This window comes from Staurois parvus, unplaced genomic scaffold (genome assembly GCF_062004578.1).
Source record: "Staurois parvus isolate SC_StPar_1 unplaced genomic scaffold, SC_StPar_1.0 ptg000548l, whole genome shotgun sequence".
Taxonomy (NCBI): domain Eukaryota; kingdom Metazoa; phylum Chordata; class Amphibia; order Anura; family Ranidae; genus Staurois; species Staurois parvus.
Genome location: NW_028318344.1, coordinates 2,618,701 through 2,637,092, shown reverse-complemented (window position 1 = coordinate 2,637,092; position 18,392 = coordinate 2,618,701). Strand labels below are relative to the sequence as shown.

The 18,392-nt window shown below is 44.7% G+C and overlaps 1 protein-coding gene across 1 annotated transcript in view; it reads right to left on the bottom strand.

Annotated features, from left to right (window-relative positions):
- DBP (D-box binding PAR bZIP transcription factor) overlaps nucleotides 1-15,359 on the bottom strand; it is a 70,327-nt gene extending 54,968 nt beyond the window's left edge. The window contains exon 1 of the mRNA XM_089690956.1: nucleotides 14,776-15,359. Coding sequence (XP_089547082.1) covers nucleotides 14,776-14,941 — 166 coding nt within the window. The 5' untranslated portion in view covers nucleotides 14,942-15,359. The remainder of the gene's footprint in view (nucleotides 1-14,775) is intronic.
- Nucleotides 15,360-18,392: the final 3,033 nt, after the last annotated feature.

Here is an 18,392-nt window from a genome sequence, read left to right as displayed (position 1 = left end):
TCACTTCTTATCCTGGTAGCATGTGAGATATCTCCTCAACCGGGACACAGACAATAAAAAACGCTCTAACCCTCCCCAACTTTATTTGAAACAAAATAGAACTCAGGCTGGATGTGGTCTTTAAACCATCCTTAACTTTTCAGAATGTTTTCATTTTAAAATGGAAGTCTGAGGAGGATCTTTCCTCAAGATTCTGTATTTTGTTTTTATTTGCCCCATTTTGGTGCTCTGCTTACTACCTTTTTTCTTTCTGTGCCAAATTGTCTGTGGTTTGCCTTTTTTTTTTTTTACACATCTTGATATCGCAACTACCCTAATCAAATCTATAAAATGACAGAAAAAAAAAAATTGGATATTTTTTTCTCCAAAATTGGAGAAGTACAATGAGAAAAGCAATATTTTCAAAAGTCTTTATAAATAGGCTCCTCTGTCTTCACCTCCTGCGCAAGTTTATTATTTCTATGCAAATACAACAAAAGTAATAGTCATTGTTTAGGCATGTAATCAATTACTCAAGAATGCTTGGACACTGCACATGAACCACCGCCTTTTTACATAACAAGGTTATGCCACTGTACACATTTTATGGTCTATTACACCATACAGGAGTAGAAGAGTATCAACTACAATGCAGGTACTATGAAGATCAAAAGGCAAAACAAAGATTTCCATTGACATGAGTGTTGGGTGCTTCACTTATCTGCATTTTATGATTGCTAATGATAGAACAGTGCATTTGTATGCAGTGTATAGGGCAATAACCTCTTTTCTGTACGTTATACTGTACTTATACAGTAAAGTGCATGGAAATCGTAATGAACGTCTATAAAGCTGGCCATAGACCATTCCAATCTCGGCTGGTTCAACAGGGATTCGAACCACCTATGGGCAAGTGGATTGCACCCAAGTCGATCCATCGATTGACTTGGGTACAACCAGCATGTTGGAATTTTACATGTGATTATTACCAGCTGCTAGAAATGATCTGTGCTCTACCGGAAGGGATGGCTTCCCGCACCCATACACCCCCCATAGCTCTGCGGGAGGGATTCCCCCATCAACACTGACTGCGTTGATGGAAGAATTGAACGATTTTCTTTCCTGTAACCTGTAGTTGCAGGAAAGAAAAATCATATCCTCTATGGCCTGCCTTACTCCCTTTTGGTCGCTTAAATATACAGTTGAAAATGATTGTTATGTCTATTTATTAAGTATATAAAAATGCTGATCATGCCAGAAATTCACTACTGGCTTTTGTCCTGTGCACTCTGCCGTCTTATCAGTCCTACTCAGCTGACTTCTGTGAGCTACAGAAAACCTTCCCCCAATGTTATAGAGATGAGAAGAGGGGGAGATGTCATCTAAGGACAAAAAGTTTGTTAGAACTACGGTACAACGCTGTTTCACTATAGATGCAGTACAGCGAATCAGAACCATCACTCTAGAACAGGACAGGCATCACTGGTAGGATTAACATGTGAAAAAGACAAAAAAAAAGAAATGAAAAAAAAATTAAAATTAATACAGCCACCATATCGAAGGAATAGCAAGCTGTAATATATCAAATGTTTGCTCTTGGGTTTAAATAATTTAGTTTTAATAATATGGCTCTGAAAGTTATTGGGAAATAAAATCTGTACTTGATAGAAGTCAGTTACCACTGCTGACCTCTTCTAAAGAAAATACAAATAGTTTGGCTGTCATGCTGATCCTCTGACTTCAGTCGTTTCTGCATGACTGACACAGAACATGTACGTAGATCAGCAGCGTCTGCCTTTAGAATACATGATTGTTCTAGGTCAGCAAGAATAACCGAGGGTAGAATACTGGCCATGTGATTTTACTTGGTTTCACCTAGTAGGTCTACAGTGTTGTTATGCTGCATCAAATCCTAGCCGTACACTAGGTCAGAATTTGCTGCCATGCAAAGAGCTAATACTTTTTACTTAAAGTGGTAGTAAAGTCTATTTTTTAAGTTGTACCTACAGGTAATCATACAATCAGGCTTACCTGTAGGCACAATGAATATCTTCTGAATGTGTACTGGTTTAGGAGATATTCACATCAGCAATAGCTGACGTCACCCGCGCATGCACATTGACGCTCTGCATTTAAGGCATACAGTATGTTGTGAAATGCAGATCGCCGTGCTGTGGCCAGGACTCCCGCATGCATGACACACAAACAGCAGGAGCCCGCGAATCTCGAAGGAAGACCGGATGAAGATGGAAGCACCAGGGAGCAGTGACAGTGCAGCGCAGGAGGGCTCTGTGTCTGTCATAATGTGCTTGTATGAGTTGCATACTATGACTTAAACTTACAGGGGAGCCCAATTTTTTTTGTATTTTTGTGGTGGTTTACTACCACTTTAATCCTGACCAATCTATACAAAAATAGATTTAAATTGAAATGTGAAATAGCTAATGGAAAAGTACCTATAAGTGGAGGAGGTTTATTCACCTGTTCTGAATTCATGGATTGATTGATTGATGGAGACAATGATATGGCTTCTATGAATGGGGAAGTAGGTGGAAATGGGGGTCATAGTTGATTTTAATTGATGGAGACAATGGTATGGCTTCTATGATTGGGGAAGTGGGTGGAAATGGCGATCATAGTTGATTTTCATTGATGGAGACAATGGTATGGCTTCTATGATTGGGGAAGTGGGTGGAAATGGTGGTCATAGTTGATTTTCATTGATATAAGCAAAGGTATGGCTTCTATGATTGGGGATGTGGGTGGAAATGGTGGTCATAGTTGATTTTCATTGATGGAGACAATGGTATGGCTTCTATGATTGGGGATGTGGGTGGAAATGGCGGTCATAGTTGATTTTCATTGATAGAAGCAAAGGTATGGCTTCTATGATTGGGGATGTGGGTGGAAATGGCGGTCATAGTTGATTTTCATTGATAGAAGCAAAGGTATGGCTTCTATGAATGGGGATGTGGGTGGAAATGGCGGTCATAGTTGATTTTCATTGATGGTGCAATGCTTTCCAGGCTCCTGCAGACAAAAATAATAAATGCACTTGTTTTACCTGCAAAAATTATTGTGCATCAATTATTGTCAAAAAGGTGAACTTGTCCTTTAAAGCGTATCTTCACCCCAAAAGACAATGTGTGTGCACCTGGCTCCAGCCCCCTCCCTCTTCCTCAATTGGATATTTTTTTTAAATTGCTATTTTATATTTTTTGGTGCGCTTCCTCCTCTCTTGCCAGGGTGAGAATGGCATTACATATGCTTGTACGGATATGCTCTGCCGGGTCCTAAGGCTTTCTGCACACGTGCGGGTTTCCTTGCAAACGGGGATGGCATGCAATCAGATTTGTGCGTGGCATGTGTGCAGATACACCAAGCTGAGCAGAGCCCTTCATCGCACATGCCGAACAATCATAAATGGTGCGGCTATAATACAAACCTATTACTTACAAGTTTAGTAGATAAGGGCAGTGTTTAGAATACGCATTTGATTATATGTGTTAAGTCCACTTGATATACAAATAACATTGAGGATCCCTTAAAAAAAAAAAAAAAAAAAAAAGAACGAAAAGTAAATTGTTAACACTGTAGTTTTAACGTTCTTTTAATGTCTGCCATTTGTTTCCGGCTTTCTCATTGAAGTACTATGCATGATACTTATTATAAGCTTGCTACAGTAAACATTACTCCAATTAGGTCTGCTAGGCACATAACAATCACCACATGGTCTGTCCTGTAAGCACCTAGCTCTACACGTGCTGCGTCAGTTCAGCCAGTCAGATGTCAGACAGGCTGGACGCAGCTCCCAGCTCACCTGGAATGCTCCCTACCTACGCCCTGCCCTCTACAGCTCATGGGCAGCGCTCCACGTTATTGTGCAATGCTGCTCGCTCGTAAACTTCAAATGCTGGGAGATGGGCAGATCCATGCCTATTAATATTTCATGCAAACTTCCTAAACCAGATTCAGATGCCTGAAAGGACATTATAAATGTAAAATTCCATTAATGTCTCCCAAGTGCCGGCAGCAACTACTACCAATTAAAGTGCGCCAATTACCTATAGAGGGGAAAGAGATGTTTTCAGACAAAGTAAAAGGCTGTCGAAACCAATAGAATTCTTATAGTAATTATTGCTTTAATCCAATAAAAGAGGAATTGAAATGGGATTGGTTGTTGGGGGGGTTGGTGCTTGTTGCATGTCCTTGTTGCCTTTTTCACAGGGATTTAAATTAGGCCATTATTATCTAAGAATGTCATAAAATGATTATAACCATCATAATTATATAAAAGGTAATTTCCTCATTATGGAAGAAAAATTAATAGGAATAATAAAGCTGAGCTCCAGGAATTTGTTTTTATTTTTTTTAACTCCTATTCATCCAGCTTGTTCTCATCTAGTCATTTATGTCTCACATCCAGAAGGTCCCTGAGGATGCAGAAATTCACTGCACAGTCAGTGCTGGTCCCTTCTGGGCATTGCTTGAGAGTTTTCATATGTAAATTCAACACAGGGTTGCTCATCCAGCACCTCTACCATTCAGAGGTGGTCTTCTCTTTTTTTCAATGAATACAAGGAGCTCTCTGATTGGACTAGGTGGTGATTGTGATGTCATCCTCCCTTCAACCTCATCCAATCAGAGAACATAACATCACCAAAAAATGCAAGATGTTCTCTGAATAGAGGAGGTACCAAGCTGAGTAAGCGTCCATTGCAGTCTATCAGAACACGCAGGTCTGAATCCAGTCTTACATCCCAATATTCAGTTCTTCTGCTCTGCTGATCTATGATGTTTAACCCAATTGTCAGCTTTTACTCCCACTTCCTGTTCTAGAGTGACAACACACCCACATCCTTACAATGCAGCAGTGGTGTTGCCACCCTTGTACATGAGCACTGGGCTTCTTGCAGGCTATTGTGCAGAGGCACCGCATATCTGCAAGGATTCAGTTGCATACATGGCATCAACACTGCCCCCGATTGAAAGTACTATAGACCAACAGAAGGGATGAGCGGATGTGGCAATTGGACTGTTCTCAGTACACGCAGTTCTGGCTGAACACTGAAAGAGGCTTGCGGATGCTGGTCATATGACTGCTCAAAGATAAACGACAAAAATGTATTTTAGGAAATTGTGGTAACGGTTTACTAATCTATTATGTCTACACCTGAGCTAGATAAAACGTCACAGCGTAGGTTTAGGACTCTAATAATAATAATAAAAAAAGGTGCCTTCTTTAAAGGGTACCAGCTGCTGAGCCCTAAAGTGACATTACAATTTAGTAATTGCCACCATAAGGTGCTTGGATATACAGATCATCACCTTGTCTAGATAAACTGGTGCCAAGGGAGGAACAGAGCTTACGCTGTCACCTGTGTACAGGTATAGGTATATAGTTTTTATTTCAAATCTATACATCTGCTGGAAGATGATGTTTATCTACCTGTATGGTATCTTGCTATGCAAGGAAGACAAGCCATTAGGTTTCATTAGCAATGTGAAAAATTGATCACCGCTGGTAGGGAATGAAATTAGAGAAGAGATAATGACCTGATTCATCAAGCTACTTAAAGTGGTTCTATAGATACAAAAAGGTATTTTACCTTAACGCACCTTCTGTGTGCAGCTCCCCTTAGATCCCCCTTATACTTACCTGAGCCTGATCTTGATCCAGTGCTGTTCCTGATAGCAGTGCCTCTCTTGCCACATGGGACTGCGGCAGCCATTGGCTCCTGCCGCTGTCAATCACAGCCAGTGAAGAGGGAGTGGGGGGTGGAGCTGGGCCGCACTCTGTGGCTCTGTGTGATTTCCGAAACTTTTTTTTTTTTTTTTTTAATTCTGTCTCTCAGAGTGGGAATGCACCTACAATGTGAATTTCAGACCCCTCCATGATTTCTAAGTGGGAGAACTTGCAAAATCGCAGGGTGTCCAAATACGTCTGTCCCTCACTGTATAAGCAGTACCAATAATTAGATTTTTAATGGACAAAAAAACACATCAACGTATTGTCTGTTTAGCAGATGTTTTCCAAACTTTTTCAGCTGAAAAACGTTACTACGGATTTCAATTTGTGCCCATTAACTGGATGAAAGACTAATGAGGGTGTCAGGAATGGACTCAGCACTGGTGGTGGGACTCGCCTGCCGTGTGGGCTGCAGTACCAGAGCTGACCAGCGGGTGCTCTCAGCACTGGTGGTGGAACTCACCTGCCGTGTGGGCTGCAGTACCAGAGCTGACCAGCAGGTGCTCTTAGCAGCCAGAAGCTCACAATCAGCCAAACCTGGGGCTGATTGTAGAAAGGTGTATATAAGGCATGACCAGGCCTGTGCTCTGGGCCATGGTGTATGTTTTCCCATGAGCCTCTGTACCCTGTGTTCCTGCTTCGTTGCTGACCCGGCTTGATCCTGATCTCTGTTGACCGTCTCCTGTTCTGACTACTGGCTCATCCCTGACTATTCTTCTGCCTACTCCTATGCTGTTTGACCTCCTGTTGCTGTACCTTGGCTTGTGACCCGTTTACTCTTTGCCTGCTGCTCTGTACTGATCTGCCTCCACCGTTACCGACCCGGCTTGTCTGACCACGCTAACTACTCTGCCATCCATCCATCCTGCACGGATCCAGCCGTACCTGCACATACCTCTGGCGGATCCCTCTACCACTAGCAGGTGTACTCAGGGGCCGCGACCTGGTCTCAGTCCTGCGCCAAGTCCATCCCCACCATCAGGGGCTCTGGTGAAAAGGCAGACTGGGGCTTAGACTCCGCGCCCTGGGGAATCCTGCCCTGAGGACTGCTAGAGGTACCACCAAACGGTCATTACAGAACCCTACGGCCGGCCTGACCGTTCCACCTCTCCAGCCCTGACTACGCCTGTGTTCCTGCACCTCCTAAAGATTAGTGGAAGGTTGGTTTGCTCACTGTGCGTTTATATAGATATATATCTGGGTGGCTAATAATAAACTGTATTATATTACCTGCGTTTCCCTGTGTCAGTCCACACCTTTCTGGTCACTCCTTAGCAAACGCCAGCTAAGTGTAGTAAGTAAAACAGCCTTAATGGTCAAAGATTAAAATGCACTCACAGAGGTGAAAACAAGCATGTAAAGCTATAAAGGCTGCCATCACAAGTACCGGTCCCAGTCCACCAGATGGAAGGGTTGCTATGGTCCTGCTCCTCTGGAGCAGCCTATCAGCAGGACCATAGCAACCCTTCAATCTGGCAGACCAGGACTTGTGATGGCAGCCTATATATCGTTACATGTTTGTTTTCACCTGTTTGTGAGTGCATTTTAATCTTTGACCCTTAAAGCTATTTACTTACTACACTTAGCTGGCGCTTGCCCCTTCTCCCTCATTAAAGCAGTTTTACTTACTACACTTAGCTGGCGCTTGCCCCTTCTCCCTCATTAAAGCAGTTTTACTTACTACACTTAGCTGGCGCTTGCCCCTTCTCCCTCATTAAAGCAGTTTTACTTACTACACTTAGCTGGCGCTTGCCCCTTCTCCCTCATTAAAGCAGTTTTACTTACTACACTTAGCTGGCGCTTGCCCCTTCTCCCTCATTAAAGCAGTTTTACTTACTACACTTAGCTGGCGCTTGTCCTTTCTCCTCTCTCACTTATCTTCCACAGTTGCCTCTTGCTCTATGGACCAGGCTGCTGATGAGTGGACTTTTCACTGACCTGCATGGTCTGTGGGCTATTACCATCTAGAACTATCATACCCAGTGGACTGATAACCTTTGCTTCCCCCTCATTGCGCCAAATATTTTCTCCAAAAAGCGAATGAGCTAACCAAATGAAAGATTTTCAAACGATTTTTATTCTAGTGTACATTTCCACACTGATACATTGTTTTCTTACAACTTACTGACCAGTGCCGAGTTCCCTTTTTTGTTACCTTGTACATTCCTAAAGTATTGACTGCCTGTACCGGGAGCTAAATAACAAAAATGTGGGTTTTATTCAATGAATTGATTTGCATGATTGATCTAAATTTTTTTGCTGTATTTAGCTCACATATTTATGGAATTTGCAATTGATATTTTACTCAATGAATTGACTTGTTCCTTATTACCGTAGTACTCTAAATAAAAAAAAAAAGCAACTTCATGCAATAATCAGTAAACTGACCCCTATATAACCAAATGACGCGTTATAAATGTAATGAATACTGAAATATTAAAATGTATGTGATGTAAACACTCAACTTTAGAGGATTAATTCATAGTTGCAGAAAAAGAATGTAAACGTGAACACCCTCCCACCCTGTTGTACTTATCTCCATGAGTGCTGAGCTGTCAGTGCCCATGCAGCCGATGCAGTGGTTCAGGGAATTTGAAATCTCTATTCTTCTCCCTCTTGCCTGTGCAGCACTTCTGGGATAGACCAGAGGGATTCTGATTGATAAGCACTGACACACATCATGGCTCTATTCTGCCTCTGTACAGAGAAGAGAAAGAAGAGCGTGGATTTCAAAGCCCCAGACCGCTGCATCGGCTGTATGTGCACTGACAGCTCAGCACTTATGGAGGTAAGTAAAGCAGAGTCCAAGAAGGTGGGGAGACTGTACAGTGTTCGTTACGGTCTCATTTTTTCTGTAAAAGGTGAACACTAACAATTATGAATGTATATCCACATTTGCTTCTTCCTTGAAAAAAAATGCTGAGATCTCATAGCAACCAGCCATCAATGCATCCTGCCTGATCAGTCTACAGGATTGGTTCCTGTGACTCAGACTGGTCATAGACAGACCAATATTTGATAAGATTCCACAAATCAAAGCGACCACAAAACAAGAGTATATTTTACAGTTACACATTTTTTTTAATATTGTTTAAACAGCAGCAGATATCTTAGTCAGATCTCCCTGTGCTAAATTATTTGTCCTGATATAAAACTGTCAGAAATCATTACATTCAGGGCTCATTCACAACTGTGCATTACAGCAACACGTGGTGAAACCTGCACATTACCACACATTGCTGCAACGCATGGCACCACACCTGCTCCATGTGTGGTGTGTTGCAGTACCATTCATTGTGACACAATTGTTCTCATGATGAAGACTACATTTCATGAAAAAGGTTAACCCCGGGATATAGCACAAGATGCCTTCACAACTTATCTGAGTGACAATAACCCTAATCATATTAGATCTTTTGAACGTGCCCAACCTCAAACCCAACCATTCAGGTTCACGACTCAACATTGGGGCACACTTTTAGAAGATCCCCATGTGAAATCTGCCTTAACTGATAACCCTACAATTTCCTATAGAAGGGTGCAGAACGTAAAGAGCAAAAATTGCCCTCAGTAAAATCAAGTCTACAAAAAAAAAAAAAAAAACATCCCATGCCCAGTTTTCTCACTTTTAAAGGGATGTACCAATGCTGCAAACTCTAACGCTTCATGTGCAAACATGTGCAGCATGGACAAATATATTTTTACCACCGAGGGTAGGACAAATAAACTGGAAGAATTTTTCAACTGCTCGTCCAAGTTAGTTACATACTGCCTCTCTTGTCCATGAGACCTACTGTATGTGGGGAGCACCATCAGAACTTTAAGAAAGATTCGAGGAACATAGTTGGTCAATACTTCCCTCAACAGACCTTCTGAGTGTTTCCAAACAGTTTTTAGATTTTCATTCTAAATTTTCTGCAGACCTTTGAATCTGGGTGATAGAAAGCATTTCCAAGAGTCTCCCCAGAGCGTATTAAATGTCTCTGCGAAAGGAAGACCTATTGGATTTACACACTGGACTCCATGGCACCAGGTGGCTTAAAGGAGGACCTTGAACTCCATTCCATAGGTACTTGCCACTGACCAGACTTTCATCTATATGTCCACATTAAAAATTGAGCCCAGTGACTCTGGGCATTTAATATGTCAGGCCATTCCTGTCCTCCTCCCATTACAAATAGTCTTTTTAATATTAATTTCAAGTTATAGTTACCTTCCCATGATGGCTTACACAATAGCACCAAAAGCACACATCAAGATTTAGCAATATTTATTAGCTATGTACTGTATTATAACGGTTTCTAATAAATATGAGCGTAATCGCTTACCAATTTTTTTCTTTATTGCATTTAATAGAAGCCTTATGATCTCTATCGGGATTCATCCATTGTAGGTACAATTTTTTTCCTTTCCTTTTTAAATATGTTTATAGATAGTTAAATTAGTACCCTATTTTGCTGCAGCCCAGTATTTCTTAGCTTTTTTTAGCTGTTTTTAGTTATAAATTAATGTTTTGCTAGTCCGCTGGCATGTTAGTCTGCTTACAGTGTTGTATATAAAATGCCCTTCCCAGACATGGCCACTCTATGACTAGACAAAAAAAAGCACCCGTGCTCCGAACGCACGCCAGTTTGTCCTCCCACTTCCGCCTCTGGTGATGTCACAGCTGACAGTCTTGTGGATCCTTGGTAGTCTTGGAGCTCTGGCACCAATCAGAGTGGTCAAGTGGTCTTCATACACATTGCCTGCAGTGGTCCAGTCCTGAGTGCAGGGAGGCGGCCATCTACTTGTCTGATAGACTCTTGATTGCCTTTAGTTTTGTGAGTTCTGAGCCAATTCTTATTCTATTAAATGGTTGTTCCTAACACTACACTCAGAAAGTGCTGCCTTATGTTTCCTATATTCATTGTGAATTGTACCCCAATACACTGTACAGTGGAGGGCAATGTATAATGCACTGTGCAGCTGTGTTTCTAGAAATGTCATGTGCATTTGTTGATCTGTTGCATTGGCCGTCCATTTATATGAATAGGCAACCTTAACTCAACGCCCAAAGTGACGTACTTCAACTAATCATTTAAGCGTGAATCAGCCCTGAATAATATTCATTGAAGATAGTGGGGAGCTGTCATTGGTCAACATAGTCAGGGGACTGCAATGACCAATGAAAATCTTTTCCTGTCTTTTTCAGACATAGAATCCCGGAAGAAAGAAGAGACCATTGACAGCTTTCTACTGTGTGCACTGTGATGGTAGAGTGTACTGAGACTGTGAGTGTACACTGTGATTCTAGTGTGCAGACCGTTAAATGTGTGGGAAATGTGATCATCATAGAGAGGTGTAGTGGGCACCAGGGATTAGGGAGGATGCTGGGAACTATTACACCTTTTTTTTTTCTATCAAAAGGTGAGCTTAGCCTTTAATGCACAGAACTAAGAGGATACTGATTTGGAATGGTACTACAACACACATACCTGCACAGCACAACGCATTTGCATCATAGCACATTGAAATGCACAGATATGAGCCATCTGAGCACAGAGCTGGCAAATAAGTTGCAGGTACATTTTTTTCATGCAACATAAATTAGCGGTCTTAATGTGTCTCAACAAAAGTGCGTGTGTTAATGCAATGGGCAATCTGGATGGGCCCTTCAGGAAAATGCTAAACATTCTATAAAACTAAAATCCCACTTAGCACAGTGCTACAAAACAATACAAAATGATTAATCTAATACAAACAAATATGAAATACAATAGACACAAGTGAAGATGGAATGAAATAAGCAATAGACCGTAATCTCTGCACAAACAATGCAACATGTGAGTCTATGAAGTGACCTTTGCTTGGAGTAAGCCCATGTCATTACCAGCTGTGAGTAGAGGAAGGTAGAATGTATACAGACATTCCTGGAACTATCAGGATTTACTACAAACACTCTGCTATGTCTCAGGACAGACACTCATAACCAGAAGTTGCTAGGGGTTCCTCGAGCTGTGGCTGATTGACCTCCCATCTGTGCCTGGGCAGTTCTGGGGCCAATACCACTTGGCAGAGTCAATGACACCACCTTCTTTAGCTGCCTATAAGATGTGCATTCTTCCCACTCACCACCATTGCACTGGGGAAAGAGGGGGGGTGTCCCACTGACCATCAATATATGGTGGGGGGGGGGGGGGAAGGCATTCCTTTTAGTGATCACCAATGTACAGGATGGCCATTCTTCCCACTGACCACCAATGTATGGTGACCACCAATGTATGGTGACCACCAATGTATGGTGACCACCAATGTATGGTGACCACCAATGTATGCGGCAAGGGGTGAGTAAAATATATTCCTCCCACTGTCCCACAATGTATGTGGGCCATGCTTCCCATTGACTACCAATGTACAGAGGTACTCTTCCCACTGGCCTCAGTGGAAGGGGAGCATTCTTCACACTGGTCCCCATCTAAAGGGGGGCATTCTTCCCACCAATCTAAGGGGGGGGGGCATTCTTCCTACCAAACTGAGGAAAAAGTGGGGCATTCTTCTCGTCAATCTAAGGGGGGTATTCTTCCCACCAATCTAAGGGGAAGGGGGGGGGAACATTCTTCCCACCAAACTGAGGGTTCAGGGGGGTATTCTTCCCACAAATCTGAGGAAAAGGGGGGGCATTCTTCTAACCAATGCAAAGGGGGAGGGTATTCTTCCCACCAATCTAAAGAGGGGGGGGGCATTCTTCTCAATTGTCATCAATGTAAGGAAACATTCTTCCTACCAACCTAAGGGGATAATTCTTCCCACCAATCTGAGGGGGGGGGGGGGGGGGGAGGCATCCTTCACACCAACCTGAGAAAGGGGGGGGGCATCCTTCACACCAACCTGAGGAGGGGGGGGGCATTCTTCCCAATGGTCATCAATGTAAAGAAACATTCTTTCCACCAATATGGGGGGGGGGCATCCTTCTCACCAATCTAAGGGGGGGGGGGGCAGTCTTCCCACCAACCAGCAATTAATTGTTTCAAGCAGGGGTTCCCATAGACCTAAATATTGTTTAAAGGGCCCCTGTGAGGTAAGCAGATTGTGAAAGGCTGTCTTGGGGGGTCAGTTATAGCCACAAAGCTTACGATCACCACTTCAGCGCCCTTATTTACGCTTAGGTTCCTGAAAATGTGGGTTCTGGGTTACAAATGATAGAAACATGACATCAATTTTGGGGAAACTAAGAAGTCCTGACAACCAGCAGAAAAAAAACATCACACATAGTTAATATTGAAAATCATTTCCTTTTTCAGCCAGTGTAAGGAGCACTGCCAACAAATAACTTAGCCACATACGAAGTTGCCACCATATTAGATACACACACAGCACTAACCATAGCACCGGATACTGAAATACTTTCTAATGTATCTATGTATGTATACACATACACATCTACATGGAGTTTGCATGCGCTCCCTGTGTTTGAGTTCCTCCGATATCCTCCCACATTCCAAAGACACGTTGGTAGATTAATTGGCTTGTGTCTAAATTGGCCATGCACGTGTGTTATCATGTTCTGCATGCCGGTCCCAACCTTGAGCAGTTGGGAAGGGCTGACCAAAGATCTGGCCATTTATCTCATTACAAATTCACAGCTGCTCTGAAACTGATAGAGAAGGTAGAAGATATTTACAGATTTTCATCATATGAGCACATTAGAGCTATTGAGATTTACTACAAACACTCGGCTATGTCTTACAGCAGCCATTCTCAACCAGGGTTCCTCCAGAGGTTGCTAGGGTTCCAAGAGAAGTGGCTGACTGACCTCAGTGGCGACTGCTACTTTTCTGCTGTAAGAGGGGCACTCTTGCCAATGGCCGCCAGCATCAAGAAGCAAGCCTGCCGCTGGCCGCCAACGCCAGGAAGCAAGCCTGCCGCTGGCCGCCAACGCCAGGAAGCAAGCCTGCCGCTGGCCGCCAACGCCAGGAAGCAAGCCTGCCGCTGGCCGCCAACGCCAGGAAGCAAGCCTCCCGCTGGCCGCCAACGCCAGGAAGCAAGCCTCCCGCTGGCCGCCAACGCCAGGAAGCAAGCCTGCCGCTGGCCGCCAACGCCAGGAAGCAAGCCTGCCGCTGGCCGCCAACGCCAGGAAGCAAGCCTGCCGCTGGCCGCCAACGCCAGGAAGCATGCCTGCCGCTGGCCGCCAACGCCAGGAAGCATGCCTGCCGCTGGCCGCCAACGCCAGGAAGCATGCCTGCCGCTGGCCGCCAACGCCAGGAAGCATTCCTCCCGCTGGCCGCCAACGCCAGGAAGCATTCCTCCCGCTGGCCGCCAACGCCAGGAAGCATTCCTCCCGCTGGCCGCCAACGCCAGGAAGCATTCCTCCCGCTGGCCGCCAACGCCAGGAAGCATTCCTCCCGCTGGCCGCCAACGCCAGGAAGCATTCCTCCCGCTGGCCGCCAACGCCAGGAAGCATTCCTCCCGCTGGCCGCCAACGCCAGGAAGCATTCCTCCCGCTGGCCGCCAACGCCAGGAAGCATTCCTCCCGCTGGCCGCCAACGCCAGGAAGCATTCCTCCCGCTGGCCGCCAACGCCAGGAAGCATTCCTCCCGCTGGCCGCCAACGCCAGGAAGCATTCCTCCCGCTGGCCGCCAACGCCAGGAAGCATTCCTTCCGCTGGCCGCCAACGCCAGGAAGCATTCCTCCCACTGGCCATCAACATAAGAGGCATACCTCCCACTGGCCATCAACATAAGAGGCATACCTCCCACTGGCCATCAACATAAGAGGCATACCTCCCACTGGCCATCAACATAAGAGGCATACCTCCCACTGGCCTCCAATGTCAGGAACATTCTTGCCACTGGCCATCAACATAGGAGGCATACCTCCCACTGACCACCAATGTGTTAGCAGATTTTATATGCCGGTCCCAGGCCTGAGCAATCAGGGAGTGTTGGCCAAAGATCTGGCAATCTACCTTCGGTAATAATCCCCAATAAAATTTCATGGAAAGGTTCTGGAGCATGGAGCGTCAGACAGGAGCAGACATGCACACACATGAACGCAGACGCCATACTTACAGTTGGACAGCTCCTTGGTCCTGCGCTCTTGCCCCTTGATGGGCCCTTGTAGCAGGCTCTTGAGGCTCACCATCCCCCCTCCTGGAACACCAATGGGAGGAGCAGGATGCAGCTGCTGGCCCTGGAGCTTCTCGCTGGCAGCCAGCTGGGTGGTTGGCCGTGCCATCGCCTGGCACAGTCTGGATGCCAATGAAATAGCAGCTAATAGAATGGCAAGGTGCAGGTGATCCCCTGTGTTCTCCCAGCAGTCCCTCTGATGGGGAAGAGCAGATGACAATGAGATGACTGGGAATCAATGCAGATCAGTCCAGGCCGATCACTCAGCACCAGCTATGGGGTGCCCAGAGGGGTGTTGTTGCAATGGGTAGCAGGCAGGAGTTCCCCCCATTCCTGATCAATGGGAATCAGTGTTCCTGGGCTCTTCTTTCCCTCTATGGCACAGACAATGGAGGAGGAGTCTGCAGCAGTTGCATCCATGAACCGAGGCTCCTCGGGCAGCCAATCAGCTCCAGGCTCTGCAGCTTTTTTTCCTTGCACCATTTATTTATTTCGCCGTGATTCTCTCCGCGCTCCTGTCACTGCCTGTGCCTGCCCCGCTCTGTTTGTGTTTTCCAACTTCTCCTGCTACAGTCATGTGGCACTGACAGAGGGGAGAGGCAGGTGGACCCTGACCTAGATTTGTCCAATCGGGCGCCGGCTGGGAGGGGCCTGACCCAGTTATGGCCAATCGGCGGTGCGAAGGGGCGTGACGGCGAGGGTTGGATACACATGGACGGACATGTGTCACCTGGCTGTGCTCTCCGGGCCGCTGATTAGAGGAGAGAGAGCTGATTAGATGTGTGTGCGCGAGCGTGCGCCTTCCCTTAAAGGGACAGTGACTCATGGGCAGGCCATGGAGCGCCACACACACGGCTTATGGGCACATGGACCGCTGACTAACACCACCGAGGCAGCGTGACGTCACTGCTGCCTTCACCCTTTCACTGCCAGCACAGTCCATGTCCGTAGTGTTATACCTGGCATGCGGTGTTACCTCATACAGTCCTCTTCCAGGATAACTAAGGGCCACACTTTGTGTTTTCAGTTTGGGGATGCAATGTAGAGGGATATGAACCCCTGTCAGGTTATTATTACTCCCTCTTCACCCTCTCTATTCTCCTGTTTACCAACATCACAAAGAGTGAACATGAACATTTTGGGGTTGTCACCAGAACAGGAACAGAGGGAAAATCTTCCAATGGTGACACTAGTGATAACCCAGGATTCCCTCACTTCGGATGGAGTTCTATTCACTTCCTGTTTTGGGAAAGAAAGTGAAGGAAAATCTCCCCAAAGGGGCACAGATGGCAAAAAAAAATAAAACTGGGGGCAGATATAACCCTCCCTTACACAGAGATCCTCATGATCGAAACATGGGGGTCCCAAACATGGATGGGGGGTTCAGGGACTTCATGGTTTCTGTTTGCTTCAGTAAATCAGGATCTCTGTCATCTGTGCCGGGACAAGGTCATGTAGCACCCAGGGAGAAGATGCCGAATGGCACCCCCCAAAAGAGGAATGTATGAGCATTGTGTCAGCAAAAATCCCCTCCCCCCAAACGAAAAAGAATTTTGAGCACTAATATTTACACCTACCGCTACGCATAAATTCCCTTACAAGCCAAAATTCTCCCCAAACAAAACTTCCCCTTACAAATCCTCTCCTCTTCATCCCCCCTCCTAGCACAGATCTGCTACCCTTCAAATTTCCCCTCTGAGTATAAGGCCCCCAAGTCCCCCTCCCACACCAAAAATCCCCCCAAATTCCCTTAGCACTAATCCTGCCCCCCCAAATTCCTTTCCTAGGACAACACCTCCCAATCATAGAGTCACACATGTGGGCGTATACACAGTGGTAAAAGACAGCCCACTCCCTCCCTCCTCCTCCATGCCTACTAACCAGCTAAACACAATGGGGTAGGATATTAGAGCTTGATTGATGGAGGCTTCTCCTCCCTGTTATACATGGTTAGAAAATCGACCAATTTTTTGTCTGAAAATCGGACCTAAGAATAATCGTCCGATTTTCACTCTGTTAGTGGGTCAATGGCACTGGCCGATTTTCGTGGTTCCTCCCCTTTACGGTGATCGGCATTTTGGGAAATTTGTGAAAAACGACCGATTTTCGACTCAATGATGGTCAAATCGTACAATCATTTTTCCGAAAAGAATATGCGCATGAGCCGTGACCTGGAAGGAACAGAGGTTTTGCATGTTATATGGGGTGAACTTTATGACTTGGTTGGCCGATTTTCGAAATCAATGATGGCACCATTGGATTACCGAGCGAACAACGTTTCTGATTTTCGGATGAAAAATTGTTCGGAATTCGAACCATGTGTGGCCTGCATAAGACACAGACTGGAGGAGTGTGACACAGCCTGTGACACCATGTTTTTGCCAAAAATAATAAAGATTTGATTTCAAATATATATTTGTACGATGTTTTAAAACAGTTTATTGATATTCCTTATTTTTACTCTGTATCCCAAGGCTGTTTCTTTTACTGTGGTCAGCAGCACAGGACTAGAAGCTCTCTGCAGACAGGCTGGGAAAGAGCTGGGTCATGTGACAGCTGTATATCGATTAGGAAAAAGGTACGAAGATTTTATTAATTAAAATAATTACAGTGCCATCATCCCTATACAGGAAGCGAAGGGACAATGTAAATGAAACATTAATGTGTGTTTAGTACCACCTTACCTTTATTGCCATCATATAATGGACCAATAGCCCCTTATGTGATAACATATTTACTTTGACAGGTTCTCTTTAACCACTTGCCCTCTAGAGGATTTACCCCCCTTCCTGACCAGGCCATATTTAGCGATACGGCGCTGCGTCACTTTAACTGACAATTGCGCGTTGTGCAACGCTGCACTCAAATGCAATTTACGTCCTTTTTTTCCCCACGAATAGAGCTTTCTTTCGGCGGTATTTGATCACCTGGGTATTTTTTATTTTTTGAGCTATAAACAAACAAAAACAGACAATTTTGAGAAAAAAACTATATTTTGGACTTTTTGCTATTAAACATGTCCAGTAAAAAAACAGAACACGACCATCCTGAGAACCAGCAGTGAGGTGATCCCTGGTCTGCCAAGCAGGGCTAAAGGAGTATTTATTCAGAGCCCAGTATTATGATCCAGTTACCTTACCAAGAGGAGGAAGAAATCCTGTAAGCAGGCAGCTCCTTCTACCCATCCCCTTACAGGGACTTCTGGTTACCTGGATCCCAATAATTGATGATTACCACCCTGAGGGAGGATTACCTAACCTGACCAGACCTATACCTGAAGAGGATACCTCTGGATGTGATATATAACGTGTATAATCAATATACTTCTGGTGAGTGCGCAATTCAGCTATTTCTCACGGAGCACCACCATTGATTCTACCAGTCACCTGGCACTTTATAATCATACAGACTATAATCATAGAACTTTGATTTTATTATCATTTTCTTAATCATATTTCTAGCGCTGCACTGTTTATTCATTCTATAAACAAAACAAACAATTTTGAGAAAAAACTATATTTTGGACTTTTTGCTATTAAACATGTTCAGCAAAAAAATTA